This window comes from Hypanus sabinus, chromosome 23 (assembly GCF_030144855.1).
Source record: "Hypanus sabinus isolate sHypSab1 chromosome 23, sHypSab1.hap1, whole genome shotgun sequence".
NCBI classification, from domain to species: domain Eukaryota; kingdom Metazoa; phylum Chordata; class Chondrichthyes; order Myliobatiformes; family Dasyatidae; genus Hypanus; species Hypanus sabinus.
The window spans coordinates 34,303,214-34,329,823 of record NC_082728.1 but is presented as its reverse complement, the minus strand read 5'-3'; the positions used below and the strand labels follow the sequence as shown (position 1 = coordinate 34,329,823).

At 38.9% G+C, this 26,610-nt stretch overlaps 2 protein-coding genes across 8 annotated transcripts in view; one reads left to right on the top strand and one right to left on the bottom strand.

Annotated features, from left to right (window-relative positions):
* Positions 1–566: 566 nt before the first annotated feature.
* Positions 567–25,274, bottom strand: LOC132380110 (hexosaminidase D-like). 7 transcript variants are annotated; one of them, XM_059948695.1, is made up of 13 exons: positions 25,094–25,274; positions 22,259–22,416; positions 18,366–18,475; positions 16,852–16,939; positions 15,263–15,427; positions 9,737–9,920; positions 8,587–8,658; positions 7,744–7,945; positions 7,262–7,344; positions 4,986–5,061; positions 3,667–3,768; positions 1,584–1,673; positions 567–1,433 (listed from the first exon to the last, which is right to left on the bottom strand). In XM_059948695.1, exons 2-13 carry the CDS (start codon positions 22,385–22,387, stop codon positions 1,259–1,261), a joined length of 1,476 nt encoding a protein of 491 aa, XP_059804678.1. In that variant the 5' UTR covers positions 22,388–22,416; positions 25,094–25,274; the 3' UTR covers positions 567–1,258. The 7 variants fall into 7 exon arrangements, with proteins under 7 accessions (XP_059804678.1, XP_059804674.1, XP_059804679.1 ...); XM_059948691.1 differs by lacking the exon at positions 25,094–25,274 and adding an exon at positions 24,804–24,958; XM_059948696.1 differs by lacking the exon at positions 25,094–25,274 and adding an exon at positions 24,572–24,592.
* The window catches only part of uts2r2 (urotensin-2 receptor 2), a 126,560-nt gene continuing 124,528 nt past the window's right edge, over positions 24,579–26,610 (top strand). Inside the window, exon 1 of the mRNA XM_059948699.1 lies at positions 24,579–24,710. Coding sequence (XP_059804682.1) covers positions 24,628–24,710 — 83 coding nt within the window. The 5' untranslated portion in view covers positions 24,579–24,627. The remainder of the gene's footprint in view (positions 24,711–26,610) is intronic.

Sequence of the window (26,610 nt, the reverse complement as noted above, 5' to 3'; positions counted from 1 at the left end):
TATGTGGAGAGGCTGTTTCCCATAGTGGGCGAGTTTATGAACAGAAGGATATCCCTTTAGAACAGATATGAGGAGGAATTTCTTTAGCCAGAGTGTGATGGAGTACAAGTCGCTGGGTATATTTAATGCAGAGGTTGATAATTCTTGATTAGTAAGGGCATCCGAGGTTACGGGAAAAAGGCAGTAGAATGAGGATGAGGGGGAAAATAAATATGACTGATGACAGAACACAATGGGCCAAATGGCTGACTTCTGCTCCTATTATCTTAATGTAAAATAATTACATGTTTGAGTCCATTCCATGCAAGATGACAATAAACCATGGAAGTACAGCTCCTCACATACTCAGTGCTCATCTTCTTGTTGGATTCAGCTTTTGTTTGACAGATAGACTGATAACAACTGTCTTTGTAAATAAAAGTTCGAATGAAACTTACTTTTCAGCAGTTGCCAGTTGTGTGCCTTGTGTAAATTTATCATAATAGTAACCTTTCAGATTGCAGTTATGATTTAGCTACACAAACTTGAATTTCAATACCAATGGATGTGAAGATAAAGGAAAACAATTTAGAATTAAAGCTGTTTATTAACAGTTAATTGTTCACATTAATAATTAAAATGTTAAATTTTCTTAGTCAAAATTTATTAAGACAAAGATTTCTCAACATATGACAGATTTAATTACTAATATAAAAAAGGGCATGTCCACAGTATATCAGAACAATTGATTCTGACTTTGAGAATTGTTTTTAAGCAGATATACTCCAGCCAGGTCCCTGTTACAGCATTTCACAGTTTTTAAATCTTTGAGAAATTAATTCAATTTATCCACACCTCATTGTAAGCAAATCTGCTTGGCACAGAAACATTCAAAAGAAACTGTTTGACTTTGGTTGTTATTCAAAACAGAGAAGGATAATAGGACTGAAACATACTATAGGTATGTCTCGATTGAAACAATACACACAGAAACAGCTTACTGTAAATTGAGGCTACATTCTCAGAAATTGAACAGTGAACTTTTGACCATTGTACATAACTGATTCTTTTAAATTTCATGCATTACTCCTCAACATTTGATGGGTATTGTCCATGCCTGGATACCTCAGAAGATGAAACAGGTAGTGTGCACACAGGCACTGACAGTGCCTATATTTATTTGATAGGATGAACCTTGAGTGCAAATCATCAAATGCAGTAACATTCAAATTAAATGAATTGATATAATGACTCTTTGAAGACAAAGGCATATGTTTTTTTATTTGATGTCAATTGATGCTAAAGCTTCATCCATATCGTGCACAAGGCATTGTAACCTTGTCAAAGCTGGGTTAACGTGTTCTTCCATCCACTCTTCCACAGTATCTGGATAATAGATTCTTTCCATTGCTGTACGCAGTTTACTTATGGCTGCCCCCCAAAGTGCACAGACACTAGAAAACATTTAGTATGCATTATTATTTAGAATATTTCCATTTTATTAGTTAGCTGGTTAATTTTAGATCAGTAATTGTTTCTGTAGTTTCTTTCCAGATGCATTATTACATTGTATAAAGTAAAACATCAGCAGAATAAAATCATACCTTCTAACTTCTCCTTCAAAATTCTGAATGATACCAGGGTGGACGTACTTTCTCTTTCTGTGGTAGTTACTGAACCATCCTCTTATATATCTAATAAAAGACAGAAAATTGCTAAGTGTCTCAAACAAGACCGGTTTGTCTTAAAAGGTATAAAATGCCTGAAATATCTGCATGAATTTTCGGGTTGGAGATTAGGAGGGATCATGGTACCCAACGGCGACTCCTTTGCTTGCATCTTTGGAAACAGCTCTATTTCTACCTATAATATCTTTATTTTCCCCTTTCGGGGTTCTTTTGAAGACCCTAACCTGGAGTTACATGCAGGCTTCAGTTCTTTGCCCGAATGGGACCCGTTCCCGGGGTTCCACGACTGGCCACTTTTCAACAAGCCAAGGGTTCACCCTGAGAATCTCAATTGTGTTCAGAAGACCTTGGGGCTCTGGAGACAGGTGGATCAAGGGTTGGAGTCTTGGCAAGAGACTCGTGTATCGTTGGGGAGGCCGGAAAATCTTTCGCTGTGGGCCTGAAGACGCGAGGTCTTTGCGATCTTTGGATACAGAGCTTGAAAAAAAGTGACAAAACGGACTTTTAAGAGTGTAAACCAGCAGGTTGTTGTTATGTCTCCCGCTCTTTGTGAAAATGGGGGACACCTCCCTCTCCCTTGCCAGGGAGAGAGAGAATTTGTGGTTTGTCAAATTTCAGATGAAATGCGAAGCTTTTGGGGTAACTCTGGTCTGTGTCTTTGCTATTGCTAAGCACACGCTTGGGCTCAGTGATGGTACTGATGCACGATTTTTTTTGCTGGTGGGAGGGGGAGGGGATTGTTGCTTGCAGCCACTTATCAATGGAGGGGGGAGATGGGGGGGACTTCAGGGTTCTCACGTTTAACTGTCATTCATTCTTTGGGGCACTTCTGTTTTTGTGGATGTTTGCGAAGAAAAAGCATTTCAGGTTGTATATTGTACACATTTCTCTGACATTAGATTTGACCTTTGAACCTTTGAATTTTAGGAGCTAACATTTACCAAAAGTATAGTTAATAACCTGCATATTTTTGTATAGCAATTCATTTATTTTGGGGAAAAATCCAGTTGAAGCCAAATGTGTTTTGACTTTTAAAAAAAAACACCGTATCAAAAAAATACATTCATTAATTCACTGTTAGCAGTAACCATCATTCAATGATAGTCCCAAGTTTTTAAGAAAACATCACTATCAAGCAATGCTGTGAAAAACTGCAGAAATATTAAAGTTTGTTTTCTAAACTTAATTAACACCCATTAAAATGATTTAACTCCTTTAGTGGAATAATGCCAATCAATAAATACATAAAAGCTATATACAAAGCTATTGGTTCATTGTTGACAGAACACAGTCTAGTATTCTAAACAGCTTAATGCTTACATCCAATTAGTGAAAAGGAGAATTTCAAAAAACATTTTCAGTTGCTAAGGCAGGGGTTTCCACCCAAGAGTCCACAGATCCCTTTGTTTAATGGTAGGGGTTCATGGCATAAAAAAGGTTGAGAACCCCTATGCTAATGCCTCAATAACCTACATCTAAGTGCAAACACTTGAATGAGTACAAAAATGTTGTCAAAATAAAATGCCTGGAGTTTCTTTTTACCACATGAATAGATGGATATAATATCACCAAGTAAAATTACAGTACCAGATTTTTACAAGATTTCTGGACATCTAGTATTTGGGTTACAATTCAGAACCCCATTTATAATTTCAGTATGTTTTTGCACAAACACGAGCAGTCACCTATAATTCTTAAAAAATAAACAATTTTCCCCCAAAAAGATTTCTGCTGCCCTTTTCTGGACGTCTTTCAGAGAAGGCCTTTATTTGAAGTCAGTTGTAAAGCACTGGTGGAAAACATACCCCTAAGCTTTTGTATTTAGATGATCACAAGATCAGAAAGAACAAAGGCCATATGCCAGGTGAACATAAGCACACTTATCTCCAGAGATGCCTACAACCCCAAAACCCAGACCTTAATCTTGATAATGAAATAGAATTCAGATTTAATAATTATGTTTTTTCAAATATTTATATTTTGGTAATTGAGTTCTTACATGTTTTCATGAAGTTTATCAACAGATTCCTGTAGGTAAGTAATAATGTGAGTTACGTGGTCAAGTACTTCACTGCCTGGAAAACTGCCAGCATCTTCAACGCTGTAAAACAAGTACATCAGAATCTCTTCAGAATAACATTTCACCTGTCAATTATTGCTTATTTGTTTTTGAATTGCTGTGACTTCTCAATTACCATCTTCACTGGAATAAATCATAAATCTTTCATTCAATGCAAATTTAATTTCATTCAAATATTTTATGCCTTCAAAAATCAAACCATTGAGTACAGGCACTAGGATGTTACGCTGAAGTTGTGCAAGTCATTGATGAGGACTAATCTGGAGTATTGTGTGCAGTTCTGGTCACCTACCTACAAGAAAGCCATCAATAAGATTTACGAGGATGTTGCCAGGAGTTGAGTTAAGGGGAAAGGTTGAATAGGTTAGGACTTTATTCCATACAGCATAGGAGAATAAGGATTTGATAGAGGCATTCAAGATCGTGATGGGTATAGATAGGGTAAATGCAAGCAGGTGTTTTCCACTGAGGTTGGGTGAGATTAGGTCATGGGTTGAGGGTGAAATATTTCAGGAGAGCATCAGGGGAAACTTCGTCAGAGGGGGCTGAGAATGTGGAATGAGCTGCCAGCCGAAGTGGTGGATGCAGGTTCAATTTCAACATTTGAGAAATTTGGATAGGTACATGGATAGTAGAGGTATGGAGGGCTATGGTCTGCGTGTAAATCAATGGGATGAGGCAGATTAGTAATTCAATATGGACTAGATTGGCCAAAGGGGCTGTTTCTATGCTAATACTCTATGACCCTAATAAAATCAGTTGTGTTTTTTTGTTGTTACAGGCAAATCACAACAGGCAATAAAGGTGTTCAACAGCTTTTCCACCTGTTCTTTAATTCCTTCTGCGATTAACATAAATTTGTATGCAATTGCCTACACTTTATCGACTAGTTTTAAAGATCGAGGCACTTCTCTGGCTACAATCATTCATAAAAATAAAGCTATTTGTTGGGCTATCCCTTAAAGGTTTCACTACAGGGGAAAAAGGCCTGTAGTAAAAACTTTAAATTTATTCCTTCACTGCAGTAACACCACACATACACAAATATTTCTTTTTAAAAAAATATTCAGATAATGAATGGCAAAGTCAAATAGACTGTTGCAGGACCATCCACTTTTGTATTTATTTTCTAAATAAGGACTGAAGAGAGAGAAATTTTAAAAGAACAATTTCCTGGAAGAATTTAAATCCTGCATATTTGTTAGTGCCCTTGAAATACACAAAGACAAAGTTGTTACCTTAGAAAATCAATTCTTAGACTTTTGCATCCAAGAGACTGTTTCACATATTCCTCTTCCTTTAGAGAGAACACACCTATTTTACAACACAATAGATTTTCAGAATTAGGGGAAAATAAAGTTTTATTCCCAACGTAGAGTATAAGGGCATCATACCAGTTAAAACAACTTTAAAATTTTGTGACTGGTTTTATTTATATTAGTAGAACAGTAACCTCCACTGTGAATCTACTCAAAAGTGGAGACCAATTTTGGTTGTTAGTAAATCTGTTTCTCAATGAAGGTCATTTTGAGATAAAGAAAATTATATTGCATTTCTTCCAGACTTTGTACAATTGGGCTTGTTACTATTTAAACTGATAAACCAAAATGTTATGGCAAATGCATTTGTTTGCATTATAATAAATCAAAGGATTAAGCGCAGTATCAGAGTATTGACGCAGCAAGTTAGGTACATTTCATCTCCTGCATGTGATTTCCCCAAGTCTCATTGGACTTGGGGAAAGTATATTGAGAATAACAATTACACATACATTTATCGAGTCTGTACTCAAAGGACAACCACACTGTTTATTCCTAGAAACAGTACTGACCAAACAAAAAGATTTAGGTTGTGTCTGTGATTCTGATTAATGATGTGCTTTTGTTTGAATGCCAACAGAGAGAATAAACACATTCAGTTAAAAAACACTATATAAACCATTTATCCAAGTGAAGAGTATCTACTGATCACAATGGAAAGGTAACCTAAACTTTGATGGGGAGGTTGTTCAGTATATACCTTAGTGAGAAGTAGTATTAATCTTAAGTAAATGCTGTTTGCGATAATTATTATGCCCATCCACTTCAAAGTTCAACATGTGTGTTCTAACACATTGTTATTTGAGCTACTGTTGCCTCTTAGTCAGCTTGAACTAATCTGGCCATTCTCACCCACAGAATTGCTGCTCCTGGATGTTTTTATCTGTGCGCTTTTTTTTTTACTGTTGTGTAAAAATCCCAGATGATGAGCAGTTTGAGATACTCAAACCAACTTGTCAGGCAGAAACAATCAGTCCATGGTCAGACACTTCGATCACATTTCGTCCCTATTTTGAAGTTTGATCTGAACAACCGAACCTCTTGACTGTGTCTGCTGTTTTTTAATGCACTGAGCTGCTGCCACAAGATTGGCCATTTAGATGTTTGCATTAGCAAGCTGGTATACAGGTGTACCTAATAAAGTGACCACTGAGTGCTTTTTGTAAGCAATGCTCCTACCCCCTCTGATTGCTTGATGTCTGTTGAACAGGTGATCATCTTACCAATTCCAGGTTGTAAATATCCAACAAACATTACTATAGGAATTGCTATTCCCTTATTTCTGTTCCACTGCATCTGTTTCTAGGATGAGGTTTTCCTTTCCAGAGTATCAGAGGTGTCTGCCTTCTTCAAAGAAATGGATTTTCTTTCCTCTAATCATTCTTTGCAACTTTTGCCATCTTCAACAGGATTCTACTAACACTCTTCACCTCTCCCCCCCAACTATCCGCAGGGATTGTGCTCTCCATAATTCCCCCCCCCCCCCCCCCCCAATTTGTCCTTCCCCACTCACCTCTCTCCTGGTGTTTATCCCTGCCACTCTCAGGTTGGAAGAGAAATATGTCATATTCTGTTTGGGTAGCCTCCAACCTGACAGCTTGAACACAGATTTCTTTAACTTCCAGTAATTTCCTCCCCTTCGCTCGTTTTCCATTCCCTATTCTAGCTCCGCTCTTACACCTTCTCTTCTCCTCACCTGCCTATCACCTCCTACTGGTGCTCCTCCTCCTTCCCTTTGTCCCATGGTTAACTCTCCTCTCTTAGAGAGATTCCTCCTTCTTCAGCCCTTTACCTTCTCCACCTATCACCTCCCAGCTTCTCACTTTACTCCCCCACTCACCTACTTTTCCCCTCAGCTGGCTTCACTTATCATGTTCCAGCTTGTACTTCTCTTCCACTTTCTTATTTTGGCTTCTTCCTCTTCCTTTCCAGTCCTAAAGAAGTGTCTTGGCCCAAAACGCTGACTCTTTATTCCTTTCCATAGATGCTGCCTGACATGCTGTGTTCCTCCAGCATCTTGTATGTGTTGCTCTGAATTTCCAGTATCTGTAGAACCTCATGTTTATAAATTTACTAATACTTCAGAAATTAGTCATTTAATGTGTAAAACTCTCCAAAGCAATGGATCAGACAGTGATGTCTTCATAATACAAAGTCATTAGGTATTTAAACACTAATATATTTTTAGGGCTTACCATGTTTCAAGGTCTGCAGACAGACTGCCAAGGATGGAATCCCCACAGGAAGTAATTCACACAAAACAGAGAAATGATCATATCTTGCAAAATAAGATAAAAGACAAACAGAAAAATCATTAATCTTTACATTATTTGACTTTATTCTTAGTTTGTTTGGATACTGTTTTGAGATATATTGCAATACAATTGGATGCCATTAAGGATCTCCAACTGGAAATGGGTTAATTTGTCATTAAACTGAATTAGTAAGTAGATTTAAGAAAAACGATGGTTTATACAATAATGTTTTTCAATTCAGAGGAAACTTAACAACTTCTACAGATTTGTTATTAAGGATGAGGAAAATGAAGCAAGGCAATAATAGTTCATTTAAAAAAGGCTGTTAGACAAATGAAATTGACAATCAATAAAACAGCTAGAAAGATTTCAACACATTTGATAATGGAACAAACACTACAAAAATCAGAGTCCTTGCATACCTCTGCCAACCAGTGAGTGCAATCCCCTGTAAATGAATGGAGTTTCTTGGCAGAGTCTCAGCTACCTTCAGCCACTGCAGGTGGTTAGCCAAGTGATAGCTAATTGATGTTAGACACTGAGCTGCACCTGTAGCTCCTTTAAAAGCACTTGCAAACCATATTTGAGAGAATCCCATTCTCTGATATTTTTGTATTTGAAGTGCTATGAAATTAAACAATATCACATTATGAAACATGATCTGGCCTATTCTGCTTAATACAAACACTACTTCATTTCAGTTTACCACAAATGCAAAATAAAGTATGTTTTCAGCCTTGTTGTGGGTAGCAAAACAGATTTATTTTTAGTGACATATTGATTAACATTATTGTACGTTTTCTGAAATTCTATATTGGCTGAACGTTTCACAAGACATACAATTTCTAATATAAGTTTTAAAATGCACCAAAGAATGCATGTGTTGGTAATTAAATCAAACTGGCAACTGCAATCACAGAACTGCAGAAATTTCTTCATCTTGCTGCTAGAGAAAATTTGATTAGCTTTGCAGTAGCCTTCATGAGGCCTTTTAATAATGAACACAGTAGCATGAGAAAATAGTAGAAGAAATAAACATCATCATTCTGATAAAGGATGATGCCATTCCTTGTACAGAGGAGATTTAAAGGGCCATTTTGTTTTAATCTCTTTGCAATATTCCTCTTTTTGGGTTGCACCATAGAATGAATTTATACCTTTTCAGGATATATTGATTCAAATTTGAACCACTTCTGCCACACAATTCATTTTATGTCTTTCACTAATTTATGGATATTGAAAATTTTCTAAATAATTTTACTTACACATCTTATTCACATCAAGGTCAGCATTATATACCCAGATCATTGGTTCAACCAGCTGATCTAACATAGATTCTAACGGGAGATAAAGGAAAAGCAGTTTATTTAATACATGCATCAAATTCACTGTACTTATGTATAATGACAATAAAGATCATATGACAAAGACAAAATAACATTCAAAAAATCTAAATAGAAAATACAAACTTTCTTTAACTTATTATAAAAGGCCAAAATAAATATAAACTTCTGGTTTAATTCTCAAATCATCTGTATTTTAATTCTTTATAGATGCTAACTAAAAACTTGTTGACGTGATCATCCTTTTATAAATATTATTGTTCAATTAGAGCATAAATTCTTAAGGAAAATGTTAGGGTCAATGGAAATAAAAGGGTTAATATTAGTTCTCTGGAAAAACTATCCATTAATTATGGCAATAGACAGCAAATATGTTTAATAACATTTAGGGGATAACATTAAATATGAACTATGGATAATTGAAATAAAAATGTTAAAAAATATTCTTTTTTAGAATAACCTAAAGATTACTGCTGGCAACACACCTTTTCCAAGACAAAGACAAATAATTAGCATATTAATTTAAAATTTTATTTTAATATTCATTTCAAGTATGAATAAACCAAATGAACACAACCATGAGATTGAATATACCTTCTGATTTATGCTTGTTTAAAAATGATTGCATTCTTTGATAATTCTGTTACAATAACCTGTCACTAGATAAGATAATCCAAATAAATACTACCAAATGTAAAAGCAAAAGAAACCTCAGAAAATAAGGACACACAAGTATTATGCATTACAGGTACTACATTAGGCCAAAATCCACATTTACCTTCAGAAATTATAGTAAAATTGAAATACTGAGATATCCAATTAATGCAGAAGTCTAAATCAGCAATACTCAGATACCTCTTAGCATTAGCAACAAACAAGAGGCTATGGATAAAATTACAAAAATTAATAAAAATCAAAAGCAGTGAAGAAAACATTGGGTGATGATCAAACAGTATGTAGGTGAGCAAAAGAGACTATGCTGAAAGAGAGACCTGCTGAACAAACCAATGAAATTAAATGTGTATTTTTTATGCATTTACCTCCAAACAGTCAGTGACAAAACCAGTAATACCTTTAAGTTTAGCTGCACTGATATTTCGGAGCATATCGTCCCAAATTATAGGTTTCACATTTGAGTGAGTAGCAATGATGTAGCTTGCAACTGCTTTCACATGAAACATGAACAGACTATTTTTATCAGTTTGGCCTTGCTCAATCAATTGCTTGGATTCTTCACCTTCACCGAGGTAATAAACCTAAAGGTAATATTGCAAACTATTAATTTTCATCGCAAAACTGGCTGAACAGCTTTCAAAGAGGAAGAGTCAGAACTGGCTGATAAGTTGCTGATGTAAGTTCATCTTTTCTCATACATATACTTGGATTTTGTTCACACCAGAGAAAAAATTTATTTCACTGAGTTTATTTCAGAGTAATTCCATCAGTCCCATTCCTCTATTTGTTTCTCTGTAATCTACCAACCTGCATTCCTCTACCAACCATCCACATGAGTGGTAGTTTACTGTAACTAATTACTCTACCAGCAAGCACATCTTTGGGATTATGTAGGAAACAAGATGACTCACAGTCTAACACAGACAATACATGCGTCAGTGTCACTCCCAGGATATTTGAGTTGGGCAGCAGCAGCACTAACTGTTGTGTCGCTTTGTTGCATGAAATCCAGTGCCCCTGGCATTCAAAGCAATATATCAAACATCACTGAAACTTAAAAAAGCAGAATGAGGATTATGAAAGACTTTATTTAAACCTTTCAAGTGTCAAAAACTATTTAACCAAGTTCAATTAATTAGAAAAATAAAATACCCTATACTTATGTAACACACTATAAGGTTTCACTGCTAATGTAAAGGGCTCTCTGTAATGTTTCACTACTACTGTAATGTTTTCTCTGCAGGAGCAATGTTTGGGTTACGACCAGAGATAATGGGGCTTGGAAATGTGCACCATCCAATGAGAGGTATGTTGTTCCTTCTCATGGGTTTGAAAGAAGGGATTTCGCCGTCTTTTGTTGGGGAGAGGAGAGAGAAGACACGAGTGGACAGAGATCTGTTCTGGGACAGGTAGACCGCCGGAGGGAGTGAACTTGGAGCGAGGGTCTGCAACGCGCAGAGGAAGTTGATGGGGAACGAATGGACGGAAACTTGAGCTCCAAAGTGCATAGTAGACTGTTTCATGTGAATGGGCCCTTTTTCTTTTTTGTTTCTTTACTAACCTATAGTCAAATTAAGCATTATAAAGCTCAATCGTTTAATTCCATATTTTGTACTGTTTGTTATTTCCTGGTAATGATTTGTAACAGGGAACACATCACGCAGTGTCCACCCAAACAAGATTTCTGAAGTTTGGCTGGGCCGGAGGCTGTCTTCATCTAGATTAAGATGCTAGCTGAACCTGAAGGTTACACTTAATTCTGGTCTTTTGCAGCTAATCAGTGAACAGCTTCCCTATTGTAAGTGTTGGTGAACTAAATCAAGTTAATGTTAAGCCTGTTGGATTCACTGTGGAGTCCAAGATCACTGTGCAGGCAGAACATTTTTAGCAGAGTGGTCTGCAGTTTGGGAACTTCAAATTTATATAACAATCCCAAATTTAGTAAAATTTATGTGGAGAAATGCAGACACTTGCTAGAAAGTTCCAGTTGGCCAGGTTTACAAATTAAACATTGTACATAATCTGTACATCATGAAACTGAGCACAGGATGGAAATGGAGGGCCCAGTGGCAAGACAGATTTTTTGCTTAACATCAACAAAATGAAGGAGCTAGCTAGAAAATGCGGTGGAGTACACAGCCTTGTCTGTATTAATGGTGCAAAGGTGGAGACAGTTGAGGGATTTCATGTACTTAGACACAAATATATTCCAAAATTTCCCCTGGACAAGCCACATGGATACTACAGCCAAGACAGCACACCAGCACCTTTACTGGAGGATAAGAGGTGATTTAATAGAGATGATCAAAGTGGAGAGTCAATGCCTTTTTCCCTGGGTGGCAATGGCTAATATGTGAGGATATTCTTTTAAGGCAAGTGGAAGAAAGTTTACAGGAAATATTAGTGGTGTTTTTATTTAAGACGTGAAAGAATCTGCCCTATCAAGTGTGACACTGGGAAAGTGTGTATGGAACTTGAGGAAATAGCAGAGGTACTTAATGAATACTTCAGGTATTTACTATGGAAAAGGATCTTAGTGATTATAGTGATGACTTGCAGCAGACTGAAAAGCTTGAGCATGTAGAAACTAAGAAAGAGGATGTGCTGGAGCTTTTGAAAGCATCAAGTTGGATAAGTCACCGGGACCGGATGAGATGTACCCCAGGCTACTGTGGGTGGCGAGGGAGGAGACAGCTGAGCCTCTGGTGATGATGTATGCAACATCAATGGGGACGGGAGAGGTTCCAGAGGATTGGAGGGTTGTGGATGTTGTTCCTTTATTCAAGAAAGGGAGTAAAGATAGCCCAGGAAATTATAGACCAGTGAGTCTTACCTCAGTGGTTGGTAAATTGATGGAGAAGATCCTGAGAGGCAGGACTTATTATACTTCTCCAAATGTTCATACGATTAGGAATAGTCAACATAGTTTTGTCAAGGGCAGGTCGTACCTTACAAGCCTGATTGAATTTTGAGGATGTGACTGAACACGTTGATGGTAGAACAGTACATGTACTGTATATGGATTTCAGCAAGGCATTTGACAAGGTACCCCATGCAAGGCTTATTGAGAAAGTAAGGAGGTATGGGATTCAAGGGAATATTACTTGTGGATCCCGAACTGGCTTGCTCACAAAAGGCAAACAGTGGTTGTAGACGGGTCATATTCTGCATGCAGGTCAGTCACCAGTGGAGTGCCACAGGGATCAGTTCTGGGACCCTTACTCTTTGTGATTTTTATAAATGACCTGGATAAGGAAGTGGAGGGATGGGTTAGTAAGTTTGCTGATGACACAAAGGTTGGTGGTGGTGTGTATAGTCTGGAGGACTATCAGAGGTTACAGCAGGACATTGATGGGATGCAAAACTGGGCTGAGATGTGGCAGATGGAGTTCAACCAAGGTAAGTCTGAAGTGGTTCAATTTGGTAGGTCAAATATGATGGCAGAATCTAGTATTAATGGCAAGACTCTTGGCAGTGTGGAGGATCAGAGGGATCTTGGGGTCCGAGTCCATAGGATGCTCAAAACAGCTGCGCAGGTTGACGCTGTGGTTAAGAATGTGTACGATGTGATGGCCTTTATCAATCATGGAATTGAATTTAGGTACCAAGAGGTAATGTTGCAGTTATATAGGACCCTTGTCAGACTCCACTTGGGAGTACTGTGCTCAGTTCTGGTTGCCTCACTACAGGAAGGATGTGGAAGCCAAAGAAAAGATGCAGAGGAGATTTACAAGGATGTTGCCTGGATTGGGGAGCATGCCTTAGGAGAATAGGTTGAGTGAACTCGGCCTTTCCTCCTTGAGCGACGGAGGATGAGAGGTGACCTGATAGAGATGTATAAGATGATGAGAGGCATTGATCGTGTGGATAGCCAGAGGCTTTTTCCCCAGGGGTGAAATGGTTACCACAAGAGGATACAGGTTGGGGAGCAGGTACAGAGGTGATGTCAGGGGTAAGTTTTTTTTACTCAGAGAGCAGCGAGTGGGTGGAATGGGCTGCCAGCAACGGTGGTGAAGGCAGATACCACAAGATCTTTTAAGAGACTATTAGATAGGTACATAGAGCTTAGAGAAATAGAGAGCTATAGGTAAGCCTATTAATTTCTAAGGTAGGGACATGTTCGGCACAACTTTGTGGTCTGAAGGGCCTGTAATGTGCTGTAGGTTTTCTGTTACTATGTTTTAACACAGAGGTAAGTGCCTGAAATGCACTGCCCCACCTCTGTTGATTCTGTCTATACTTCCTGATGCTGTGGGCAAACAACAATTAACATAATTAGGGGATCCTCTCACCTTTTTCATCTCGCCTCTCCCATCAGGCAGAAGATACAAAAGCTTGAAAGCACATACTATCAGAGACCAAGTCAATATTTACCCCGCTGTTAGCAGACACTTGCAATCTTCCAACTTACTTTGTTGTCACAATTAGAGTCATAGAAGACTTCAGCACAGAAATAGGCCCTTTGGCACATCTACACTATGCAAACCATTTAATCTGCCTACTCCCATCACCCTCCATACCCCTCCCACCCATGTACCTATCCAACATTCTCTAATCACTGAAATTAAAATTGCATCCAGCACTTGCACTGGCAGTTCATTCCTCTTTCACCACCCTCTGAGTTTCCCGAAGTTCCCCTTAAACATTTCACCCTTAACCCATGGCCTCAGCGGAAAATGCTTGCTTGCATTCACCCTATCTATCTATACCCCTCAATTTTGTACGCCTCTATCAAGATTTCCCACAATCTTCTACATCCTAGGGAATGAAGTTCAAAACTATTCAATCCTCCTTATTTACTCAGGTTCTCTGTACAATTTTCTCTGTACTCCTTTCAATCTTATTTACATCTTTCCTGTAGGTAGGTGACCAAAGCTGCAAACAATACTCCAAATTAGGCCTCACCAACATCTTATAACATCTAAACTCCTGTACTCAATACTTTAATTTATGAAGGCCAATTTACCCATCAGCTTTCTTTATGACTATCTTCCTGTGATGCCACTTTCAAGGAATTATGGACCTGTATTCCCATATCCCTTTGTTTTACCACAGTCCTCAGAACCCTACGGCTGGCTGTGTTAGATCTATCCTGGTTGGCCCTCCTGAAGTGCAGCATCTCACACTTATCTGCATTAAATTCTACCTGCCATTTTTCAGCCCATTTTTGCAGCTGATCCAGATCCTGCTGCAAGCTTTGAAAGTCTTCCTTGCTGTCCACTACAGCCCCGTTCTTGGAACAATCCACATATTTGCCAATCCAGTTAACCACATCATCCACGAGGAAATCTGCAGATGCTGGAAATTCAAACAACACACACAAAATGCTGGTGGAACACAGCAGGCCAGGCAGCATCTATAAGGAGAAGCACTGTCATCATCCTGACGATGGGTCTTGGCCCGAAACGTCGACAGTGCTTCTCCTTATAGATGCTGCCTGCCTGCAGTGTTCCACTAGCATTTTGTATGTTTTGTTTTAACCATATCATCATAATCTTCCAGATCGCTGCTATAGAAGACAAACAGCAACAGACTGAGCACTGATCCCTGCAGCACTCCACTAGTCACAAGCCTCCAGTCATAGGCAATCAACTACTACCACTTTTTGGCTTCTCCCACAAAGCCAATGTCTAATTCAATTTACTACCGCATCTCGAATACCATGTGATTGAAACTTTTTGACAAATGCCTTGCTGAAGACCATGTAGACAACATCCACTACCTTGCCTTCATCAGCTTTGCATTTTATTTGTTAACATGCACTGCATTTTTCCTACAAAGTACAATATTATATTCTGCATTGCTAACTTTCTTCTTCAGTATAATTAAGTATGGCATGATTCATCAGGGTGGCAAACAAAACAAAGCTTTTTGCAGTATCTAGGTGTATACAACAATAATAAACTAAGACCAGCATCATTACCTCATCTGATCCAATGTGTATCCATTTTACGTTGTTATGTATTGCCATTATCTGGTCAATCATGGATTTTACTAATTCCATAGACTCTCCTTTGTGTGGATTGAGAGTGTTAGGGAATACTTTCACTTCACGAAGGTGAGCAAAAGCTTTATGTTTAAGTACAAACTGTAGGAACAAGATTAAAAAAAAGAATATCAATACCAGTATAACAACAAAGAAGCCATTTTAATTACATTTTTCTCTCACAATTTATTGTATTTCTCAATGAGCAAGATCAAGCTGAATTGATCTCCCCCACTTTGAATTTCTATTTTGAATGCTTGATAGTTTAAAACTTATTTAAACTGGATGTTGAGATTCATCCTGCTGGCCCTTGAATCCAGTGACTGAACAGCAACTGGGCTACAGATAGGCAAGACCTGGCTTGCTTTAAAGTTCTGATATATTTTCAGAGATGTTGAATTCAGATCATTACCAAGCGTTGAAGTAAATAATTTTCTAATATTTAAAAACTCAAAATAAAATAAAAAAATATAATTAAACATGATACAATTAAACTAAAGCAAAATAATGAAAAAGAAATTAGAGCTTCCTATGTACTCTATCCACAGGCTTAGAATGATGCAGGTGAATGCAGGTCTGACCAGTGCACCGCCTGAAAAATAATTCTCTGGAGTTCAGCAAAAGTGCCAAGTGTCAGATACAGAGTTAAGTTATTTGATAAATCTAGACTTCCTGCACTTGAAAGTATGAACCGAAATTCAAAACTTAAAACAATGAAATAGTAAATTATCAACTTTTCATTGATCAACTGTACAACTACTGAATATATCAAAGATAATTCAGTATTTGAAAGTGTTTCTACAAACTCTACTTAGATGCTTTGACCAATATTACTCTTGTATATCATTTTTAAATACTACCATGATAAAATTAAGTGTCATTTTATAAATATTTCCTTATTTCCTTCAGTAATTTAATTGTAAATAAACACAAAACTGATTTAAGATTTGTGTTAATAATTTCTTAAACACTCTTTTGTCAGTAATTTTTTTCAAAAGTTTTTGTAAATTTTACTAAGTTTCAAAGTATGTTATTATCAAAGTATGTATAAATTATACAAACTTGAGTTTTCTGCTTACAGGTAGTCAAGTAAGAAACCCAAATTAGCCCAATTTAAAAAAAAAAGACCCACACCCAATGCACAGAGGACAAAAACACAAATCATACAAACAATAAAACCAAACAACTGTATTCAGAACCAAATTGAGCCCATAGACCCAGAGCAGGCACATAACCTCAGTTTCAGTTCATCACAGTGGTGCAAATTGCTGTGAAGCTTGCAGACACGAAGCGCAGACAACCCAGAGCAGTCTCACAGTGTCTTGCAGTGGAGTAAACTTCACTAAAGAGTGAGCAGAATCAGCCCAACCCTCAGTTCTGGTCCTGACACTTGCCTTTTCAGTCTATCTCAGTTGGTGTTTAAAATCACCCAAACACCAGGTGATGCACTACACTAGGACCTGCTGCAATACACTCTGGCCTGTGGCCAGAAATACCTTTACATTTTCTTTTGCCTCTAAACTCACCTCCATGTGGCCGAAGGTTTGCACTAATGGAATTATTTCAAACTTTAGTGTCTTGGCCAGAACCATAAGATCTTTGATGTCTGAAGGACTGCAATGTAGAAAGCATTTCTTTATTGAAAATTCATACATAATACAGTTCAACATAATTTCTCAGTTCCCATCTCCAACAGAGCTGGTTGAACTTAATCAAATTGTTAAATAACCTGCGAAAGAATAATGAGTCAATCTGCTTCACAGACGAAACATGCAAGACCTCTATAGGTATTTCGCACAATCACTGACATGTGACTTTGCTGCATGCCTGCTCCAGAATAGACCACGGCTTTCCGCTATGTTTAACCATTTGTACTAACCGTCTAATCTGCTACTTTTTGTTTTGGAAGGTGTAATTTATCCACGCATACGAATGATAGAGCAGTTGAGTATATAATTCTTAACTAAAAGGAAAGGATTTATTAAATTCTCCAGTAAATTTACTTTACACCACTTATCCCTCAATAGTTACCATACACTCAATTTCATATTAAACACTACAGCTTGGGTCTTATTGTTTGTACATCTCAAAGAAACTGGAGATAATATAAATGGGAGACATAGATTTGAGAACATGTGTTTTGAGGTTTTTTATGTGCCTATGAACATATTCATATTATAACAGTCTCATCAGGAAATCAATTAGTCCATCTGCTTCATGAGCATTTAAATACAATAATTCATTTTTAGGAAACACAGAAGGATGAAATAGTAACTTACTTATTATTTGCAATAAAGAAAGAAGGGCTGCTAACACAGTGTAACTGATTTTACTAAAGAAATCCACAATGTATAAAGTGCAAGGAAGTGGAGGGGCAACCAGAGTCCATGTCATAGAATACTGAGAAAACAGACATCGCTCACACCTGGCAGATCACATAATTGCTAGTATACAACTTCCGGGACATACGAGTTATGCAAGCTGTGCTACTTCTAAGGTGGCTTGTGGTGATGTGATCTGCATGCAGTTATGACAATAAACACTTTGGCAAGGCCTTTGACAAGGTCCTTTATGAGAGGTTGGTCAGAACATTCAGGATGAGGTAGTAAATTATCTTTGTGTGAGAAACCAGAGAATGGTAGTAGAGGGTGGTGAGAGCTTGGAATGAGCTGCCAGTGGAAGTGGAGAATGTGGGCTCCATTTCAAGAGTTAAGAGAAATTTGGATAGGTACATGATGGAAATACACAGATTAACAGTTTGGCACAGACGACAGGCCGAACATCCTGTTTCTGTGCTGTAAAGTTCCATGTCTCTATAACCCTAATGCATTGCAAAGAGGAATGTGACCTTGTTTTATGAAAGAATGTAGTTATTTAAACAATTGGAATTAATTGTGTTAAATTAATTTCACATTTTAAAAACACATTTTATTTGTGATCTTTTTTAGTTGCAAGATGTTGCTTTGCTTTTCTAAGCTATTTTATGGTAAAGCAGAAAAAATCATTTCTACTAACATTATTGTACTTGTCTAACAGTCACCTGTAAGCATTTGGAGACTTTAAAACTTGTAACTTTCCCTCATACGGAAACATATCTTCATACTCCAGGAGAATACCATCTGCACCCAGGTCTGCAAACAGAGGAAAGATCTACAAAAAGAAAGTCTGCAATGGACCTGCTTCATTCTGTATTGGAAAGCCTTAATCAAAAAAGTTTCGACTATGACATGTTAAAATTCTGTTCAACAAATCTTTCCTGTAATGTTTTGAGATCTTAAACAATAGAGAAAAGTGGGGTAAATTACAAGTGCGTTTAAGGAAACATGGTTTTAAACTTCCAAAATCTGACTATCTTGCTGGCAAATGTGCAGTCTCTGGTGAATAAAATCGATGATCTCAGAGCTAGGGTGCTGAATCAGAGGGACATTAGGACTGCGTGGGTCCTTTGTTTCATGGAATCCTAGTTAACCCCTTCCATACTGGATGCAGTGATTCAGTTTGATGGGTTCACTATACACCATCAGGATAGATCTATAGAGCCTCCCAAAAGCAGAAGTGGAGGGGTATGCCTCATGATCAACTCTTCTTGGTGCACAAATATACTAGTACTGTCCCAATTCTGCTCACCAGACCTGGAATATCCAGCATTTAAGTGCCGTCCTTTTTACCTACCACGGGAGTTCTCCAGGGTCATTTTGGTAGCAGCATACATTCCACCTGAGGCCAGTATCAATCAGGCTTTAGATGATCTGAGCAATGGGATCAACATGCATTTAACAGTGCATCCTAACACCTTCACCATTGTTTTGAGAGATTTTAACCAGTCCAGTCTGGGGAAAAAAAAAATCACTAGAGCAATTTCCATCAACAGATCACTTGCAATGTTAGAGGAAACAGCACATTGGACCATTGCTACACCACCATCAAGAATAGTTACTGTGCTATTCCATGCCCTCACATTGGGAAGTCTGATCACCTGGCTGTACTTCTACTCCTTCAGTGTAGGCAGAAACTGAAGACTGCAGCACTCTCTTTTAAAGACAGCCTAACATTGGCTTCTGAGATCACAGAGTCATCAGGTGCAGCAAGGATCCTCACAGCTGCAGTTGTATTCTCCCTTTCAAAGCAGGCATAGAAGGCATGGAGTTCTTCTAGTAGTGAAGCATCACTGCCATTCAAGCTATCCAGTTTCACCTTGTAGGAAGTAATGTCTTGCAAGACCTGCCAGAGTTGTTGTGCATCTGACAGCCCCTCCAAACTCATTCAAAATTGTCTCTTCACCCTAGAAATACCCCTTTCACAGATCATACCTGGTTTTCTGGTACAGGCAGGCTTGAATGCCATAGATCTAGCCATCCACATCTACAGTGATGAAATGCTTTGAGAGGTTGGTCATGACTAGCCTGAACTCCTGCTTCAGCAAGGACCGGACCTGTTGCAATTTGCCTATTGCCACAATAGATCAATGGTAAATGCAATCTCAATGGCTCTTCCCATGGATTTAGACTCCTAAATAACACAAACTCCTATGTCAGGATGCTGTTCACCGATTATAGCTTAGCATTTAAAACCATCCTTCCCACAATCCTGATGGAGAAGTTGCAGAACCTTGGGCTCTGTACCTCCCTCTGCAACTAGATCCTCGACTTCCTAATCAGAAGACCACAAACTGTGCACACTGGTGATAACATCTCCTCCTCACTGACGATCAACACTGGTGCACCTCAGGAGTGTGTGCTTAGCCCACTGCTCTACATTCTATATACCCATGACTGTGTGGCTAGGCATAGCTCAAATACCATCTATAAGTTTGCTGATGATACAACCATTATTGGTAGAATCTCAGGTGGTGACGAGAGGGCATACAGGACTGAGATATGCCAACTAGTAGAATGGTACCACAGCAATCACCTGGCACAGCGTCAGTAAGACAAAGAGCTGATTGTGGTCTTCTGGAAGGGTAAGACGAAGGAACACATACCAATCCTCAGAGGGATCAGAAGTGGAGAGAGTGAGCAGTTTCAAGTTCCTAGGTGTTGATCTAACCTGGTCCCAACAAACTTATACAGTTATAAAGGCGAAAGACAGTGGTAATACTTTATTAGGAGTTTGAAAAGATTTGGTTATGTCAGCAAATACATTCAAAAACTTCTATAGAAGTACCATGGAGAGCATTCTGATGGGTTACATCACTGTCTGGTATGGGGGAAGGGGGCACTACTGCACAGGACTAAGAACTGCAGAGTTTTGCAATTTTAGTTAGCAGCATTTTGGGTACCACCCTCCAAAGTACCCAGTACAGTACATCTTCAAGGAGCTGTATCTCAGGAAGGCAGCATCCATTATCAAGGGCCTCCAGAACCCAGGCATGCCCTTTTCTCACTGTTACCATTTGGTAGGAGGTACAGAAGCCTGAAGGCACACACTCAGTGATTCAGGAACAGCTTCTTCCCCTTTACATCCAATTCTTAAATGGACATTGAACCTTGGACACTAACTCACTTTTCATTAAAAATTGTGCAAAAAAATCTTTTTATCTATTCAATATGCATATACTGTATAAAGTTCACTAAATAATATTTATTTATTATTATTACTTCTTTTTTTCTTCTATATCATGTAGTTCATTGAACTGCTGCTACTAAATGAACGAATTTCAACTCATGCTGGTGATAATAAAAACCTGATTCTGACTTAATTTGACCGTTATTTTAGAAAAGAAATGGCAGAAATTTTAGCATATTGATGAAAGAAAAATGAAGGTTATGGGTGATGTTGGAGGAAAGGGTTAATGATCTTGGAGTAGGTTAAAAGGACAGTACAACTTAGTGGGCTGAAGAGTCTGTACTGTGCTGAACTGTCCTATATTCTAAAGTACCTTTTAACATTAGAAAGAGAACATTTTTAAGATTCTGATCTTATAATAACATTCAGATTACTGTAGTTTTATTGCATATAAAATGCATTTACTTCAGCCTGTTTTATCTAATGCAGTGAGGATTAAATTAGCAATCAGAGCAGAACATTAACCAATGTGCCCAATGTACTGTTTTTCCTATCGTTTCTAAGACAGGACACCAGCCTTTACACTTCGAATGGTGACTTGTCTTGCAGTTTTATCTACAGTCTAATCACAGCTGACGAGTAGTTGCCCATAACAATACTTCCTTAAACACTCAAATATTACTCAGTTATATTTTATTTTACTGTGTCAAATTAATTACTAGAATCTTAGAACTTTGCAGCATTGAAGGATTCTACCAAAGTACTTTGTTCCATATCTTTCTAGCAGTTTAAATATTTATATAACTCATTTTAAAACTGTAAGCACCAAATATAATCAACATTTGAGCATCCACAAGCCTCTGAAATCTTAAAAATCCAAAGATTTACTTCATTTTGCGTGAAGGTTTGTTACCTGCTCCGTTTAAATATCAATACTCCTTATACTGAGATGATATTCCATTGTTCTAGATACTCCAGCTAGCTTCAACAGCTTTTTCTGATCTACTTACCAATCCCCTGCAAATTATTACATCTCATTACGATCTCTCATTCTTAAAACTTGAATGAGCATTGGCCAAAAATACTGAATGTTTCCGAAATAGGATATCTCCCTTATATCAGTACTGAAATAAACCATTTTATCGACTTCAAGATAGTGATCTTGACTTCAAATGAAAAGAGCCCCAATTCCTCTAATCTATCGTACATAAAACTGTTAAAATAAGTAACCTTCTCATCCAATCCTCTCTAGGACTTAATACACCCAAAACTTGATACCACATTTTAAATACTGTTTCATCAATTAGATGACATCTTTCACTACCCAAACATAACATTAACTAACTTCTTGAAGTTTAGAGTGATCTTTGTTATACTACTAAGTCATTATTAAATAAAAGAAATCCATCATTCTGCTTATTAAAGTACCTCACGCAAGTAGGAGATCTTGGGTGGTGCTCCTTTCAAATCCAGATGAACTAGTTTTAAACCCAACTCAGGAGGTTTTTGCATTTTAACATCAGCATCCATTGGTTTATCCCCTTGACCATCTGCCATTTTTCAACCAATTTAGGGCAATATACCACCTGAAGGAAATAAAGTTAAATTACTTTCATGCATTGGCTTACTTTCATCCAAATTGTACAAAACATGGCCTTGTGCACAATTCATGGCTCCAGCAAATCCTTCAAAAATGTTGTTAGTCTTTTAAATATTCAAGGAATAATATTGAAATTTGCACTATTATACCAATTAGCTAGTTGATAGTTCCACATTCAATTGAGTATTACAGACTTTGAAACAATTCTCTATCAAATGATAAAATGGAGCAAAAATACATTATGACCAATTTTCTAACCCAAAATATTGAAAGTAATCTTCAATTGATGCCTAGGTTTTATACATCATAGGGAAAGTGTTCATGTTTCAAGCTGACAAACTAAAACTCAAACCTTGCTATGATTGTGGACTTGCACATGAATCAGTGCTTACAGATGCACTGCAAGATAAGAGAAATAATTCACTAAAGATAACAGGCAAGACAAGTATGATATACTCAGTGGCCACTTTATCAGGTACACCTTCTTATTAATGCAAATATCTAATCAATCATGTGGCAACAACTCAATGTATAAAAGCATGCAGACATGGTCAAGAGGTTCAGTTACAAAAGAACTGAAAAAAATTAAAATTATAGTCAAGTCTGCAGAAAAATATCCTGGTATTACAGGGCTTAGGTGGGGAAGTAGTCGAAGAAATGTTGAATGGAGAATCAAACAGTTCACAGGCAGGGGAGGCGGGATATTACACAATGGAATGCAAGGTGTCTTATTGCAAATGGTCAAGAATTTACAAAATGTGTACCAGAACTTAAAGAAAACCTCAGGTTTTATGTATACAAGAAACATGGTTGAAACCCAGGGTGACTGTACAGAACTCCAACAACAAATAGAAGTACTCAATAAGAACAGCTGTGAGTTGGAAAAGAGATTGGAAAATGGAGGAACTTATTAAAAAAGTTACAAAAGGAAAAGGAATTGTTGTAAAGTGAATTGTCTACACTCAAGATTATAAAATGAAAACATGGAAACAATTGAACTTTGAGATCTCAGTAAACAACTACAGGCTATAATTCAAGTAAAGAAAAAATTGGAAATGGCAGACTAGAAAAACGGCAATTATTAAAAGTTAAGCATGCGATAATTAGTATTCTTAAACAAGAAGATTTCAGTCTTACAAATAATGCAGATGTAATCAATGTAATTACTTGGAAACCATGTGGCAAAATTAGGAAAGAAAAGCAGTTTGCGGCACTGCTAGCTAATGAGATTAATTATACATCCTGCGGAGGGCAGTAATATGTGTCTAAACTGCCGGAAATAGAAGAGGAAGAAGAGGAGATTCAGTTATTGTTCAGACCAAATATCAGAATGGAGAAGAAATGTGATCTGACTGTGGGTACCAGATCTGAAACTGCTGACATCTGGGGATTTTCACAAACAAGTCTCTAGAATACAGACTGGTATGAGAAACAAAAAAACATCAATTGAGGGGCAATTCTATGGACAAAAATGTCTTGTTAATGAGAGATATTAGAAAAGAATGGCCAGGCAGGTTCAAGAAAATAGGATGGCAACACTAACTAAAATAACCACGCGTTATCTGCAGTGTGCAGAGCATCTCTGAATGCACACGTCAAACCTTGGAAGTGGATGGGCTGTAGCAGAAGACGACCACGCCAGGTTTCACTCCTACATTTAAGAAAGTGGCCACTGAGTGAATGTTTCTGCAAACTCGCTCTGCTCTACGTTGACAAATACAGTACAGTGCAACAATCTCTAGTTATATAGGTGCCTAAGACTTTTGCAGTGAACTGGTGTCTCAGTGCATGTGACAACAAAAGAAATCCCAATTTGTTTTCCTTCCGAGAACATGCCAGATATACACCCAACAGTCCAAATACACGATTAAACACTAGCCATACAATTTAAAGCTTCCCAAAAGGTCCACGAACATAAGTAAATGGGAGGATACCTTACCTTCCCAAGGAAAGCAAGGCAGGGAATAGGAAATAATATACTCGCACCCCCATCGATTAGAACCCTTTTTATTGACGGACCACTGTCCCAATTCCCGGCGATGAGCGGGCTGGCACCGAGCGTGTGGTTTCCGAAGGGAGAAACCCCGCCCTCAGGCTGCAGCAGAGCATCGCGCCTCGGCCTGGTACCGGAGCTCGGCCACCTGTATCCCAGGCCGCTGTAGAGTCGTTGCCCTCCCGCCTGTGTTCCCATCCCGCCATGTCGGCGCTTCGCAGAGCAAGTTCGAGAAAAGCAGAGGAAAGGGGAGGCCGCAGTCCGCACGCTGACCGGGGCCAGCCCAGGTAGGCGGAGCGGCGTTGGGGAGGGGGCAGGGAGAGCGTGGAATTGGGAGGGGGGGGGGTGGTTTAACTGCGGTCGCGGTGCCGCCTACGCACCGGGTCCACCGTCTGCTCCCGTCCCGGGCTCTGCGCGCCTCCACTGCGCATGCCTGGGCCCGCTCATCCGGCCCGGGCCGGTACAGACCGGCGGGCGGGCGGGCGCTCGTAACGTCGGGAGACCGCGCGGGCCGGCCGGCGGGCGCTCGTAACGTCCGGAGACCGCGCGGGCCGGCCGGCGGGCGCTCGTAACGTCCGGAGACCGCGCGGGCCGGCGGGCGGGCGGGCGCTCGTAACGTCCGTGCATCTGTGCCTTACCATAATCGTTCGCAGGTCTCCATTGCACTTACCTAACGACAAGGGTCAAAATGAGCACTTTTATACTTTTGCGTATGGGCCGGTTAGATTGCTAGAGGTCACAAAAGGTCAGCACTGTACATTGCTCCGTGTCATAAATGAACATGCAATGGCTGCAGGAAATCTTTACATTTGTCTCCTACAGGGTCTTGCGATCATAATCCTTATGGTCAGAGGTGTTCACTGCATCTATTATGCTGTAGGAGTGCAGATTAATTTTGCTGCATTAGCAGTAATGCGTATTCATTCATCAGGGTTGCTTGTCAGAACGGCATGCAGTGATGTTCACAGGTCATTACAAATGAGTGACTAGAGGTTTACAATGGATTCACTGGTATTGTTTTTTATTATTAGAGCAGAATTAAGCCATTTGGCTCATTGAGTGTGCTCAACCTGCAAATTGACCTTTAGGGAATCCTGAATAGATAGATAGATAGATACTTTATTCATCCCCAAGGGGAAATTCAACATTTTTCCAGTGTCCCGTACACTTATTGTAGCAAAACTAATTACATACAGTATTTGGATGGGGACACCAATGATTTTTGTTTTTTTTTTCTCCATTTAGAAAATAGTCTATGCCTTCATTTCTTCTGAAGTGCATTGCTGACACTGAGAAGATCATCTGGGTCTCTCTTCCCGCCATCACAGGCATTTACACTACATGCTGCATCTGCAAAGGAAACAGCATTAGGAAGGAAACCCCATGCACCCCCTCATACAATCTCTTCTCCCTCCTGCCATCTGGGAAACAGCTCCGAAGCATTCGGGCTCTCACGACCAGACTATGTAACAGTTTCTTCCCCCAAGCTATCAGACTCCTCAATACCCGAAGCCTGGACTGACACCCACCTTGCCCTATTGTCCCGTTTATTATTTATTGTAATGCCTATACTGTTTTTGTGCACTTTATGCAGTCCTGTGTAGGTCTGTAGTCTAGTGTAGCTTTCTGTGTTTTTTTTTACATAGTTCAGTCTAGTTTTTGTACTGTGTCATGTAACACCAATGTCCTGAAAAGCATTGTCTCATTTTTACTGTGTCTGTACCAGCAGTTATGGTCGAAATAGCAATAAAAGTGACTTGACTTGACTTGATATTCCATCTGCTACTTCTTTGGGTAGATGGAGCTCGTCAGCCTGGGAAGGCAGTCCTTCAAAGAGAGGGAAAACTCTGATTTCAAATCTCCGCTGCCTTGCGGCCATACCCACTCATGGGAAAGGCTTCGGGAGTAAACCTTGAGGACAAATCTGGAGCTGGAGCCCCTAAGGCAGTCCAACGTTGCCAGCCTCGTTCTGGTAACCCCTGTCACGACACTGGTGCCAAGCTGTGTCGACCCTTGGACAACATTGGTGTCGTGGAGAGGGGAGACTTGCTGCATGGGCAACTACTGGTCTTCCATACAACTTTACCCAGGCCTGCCCAGGAAACCATTCCAGGCGCAGACCCATGGTCTCATGAGACTAACGGGTGCCACCACTTCTGTACACATTCTCCTAATCTGTCTTAGTCC

Coding starts and splice junctions, on each gene's coding strand:
- LOC132380110 (XM_059948695.1), bottom strand. CDS start 22,387: ATGGCAGATGGTCAAGGGGATAAACCAATGGATGCTGATGTTAAAATG. Junction 15,428..16,851: donor AAACCTTCGGCCACATGGAG/GTGAGTTTAGAG, acceptor TTGTTCCTACAG/TTTGTACTTAAACATAAAGC. Junction 7,946..8,586: donor CCTTGATGTGAATAAGATGT/GTAAGTAAAATT, acceptor TTAATTTCATAG/CACTTCAAATACAAAAATAT.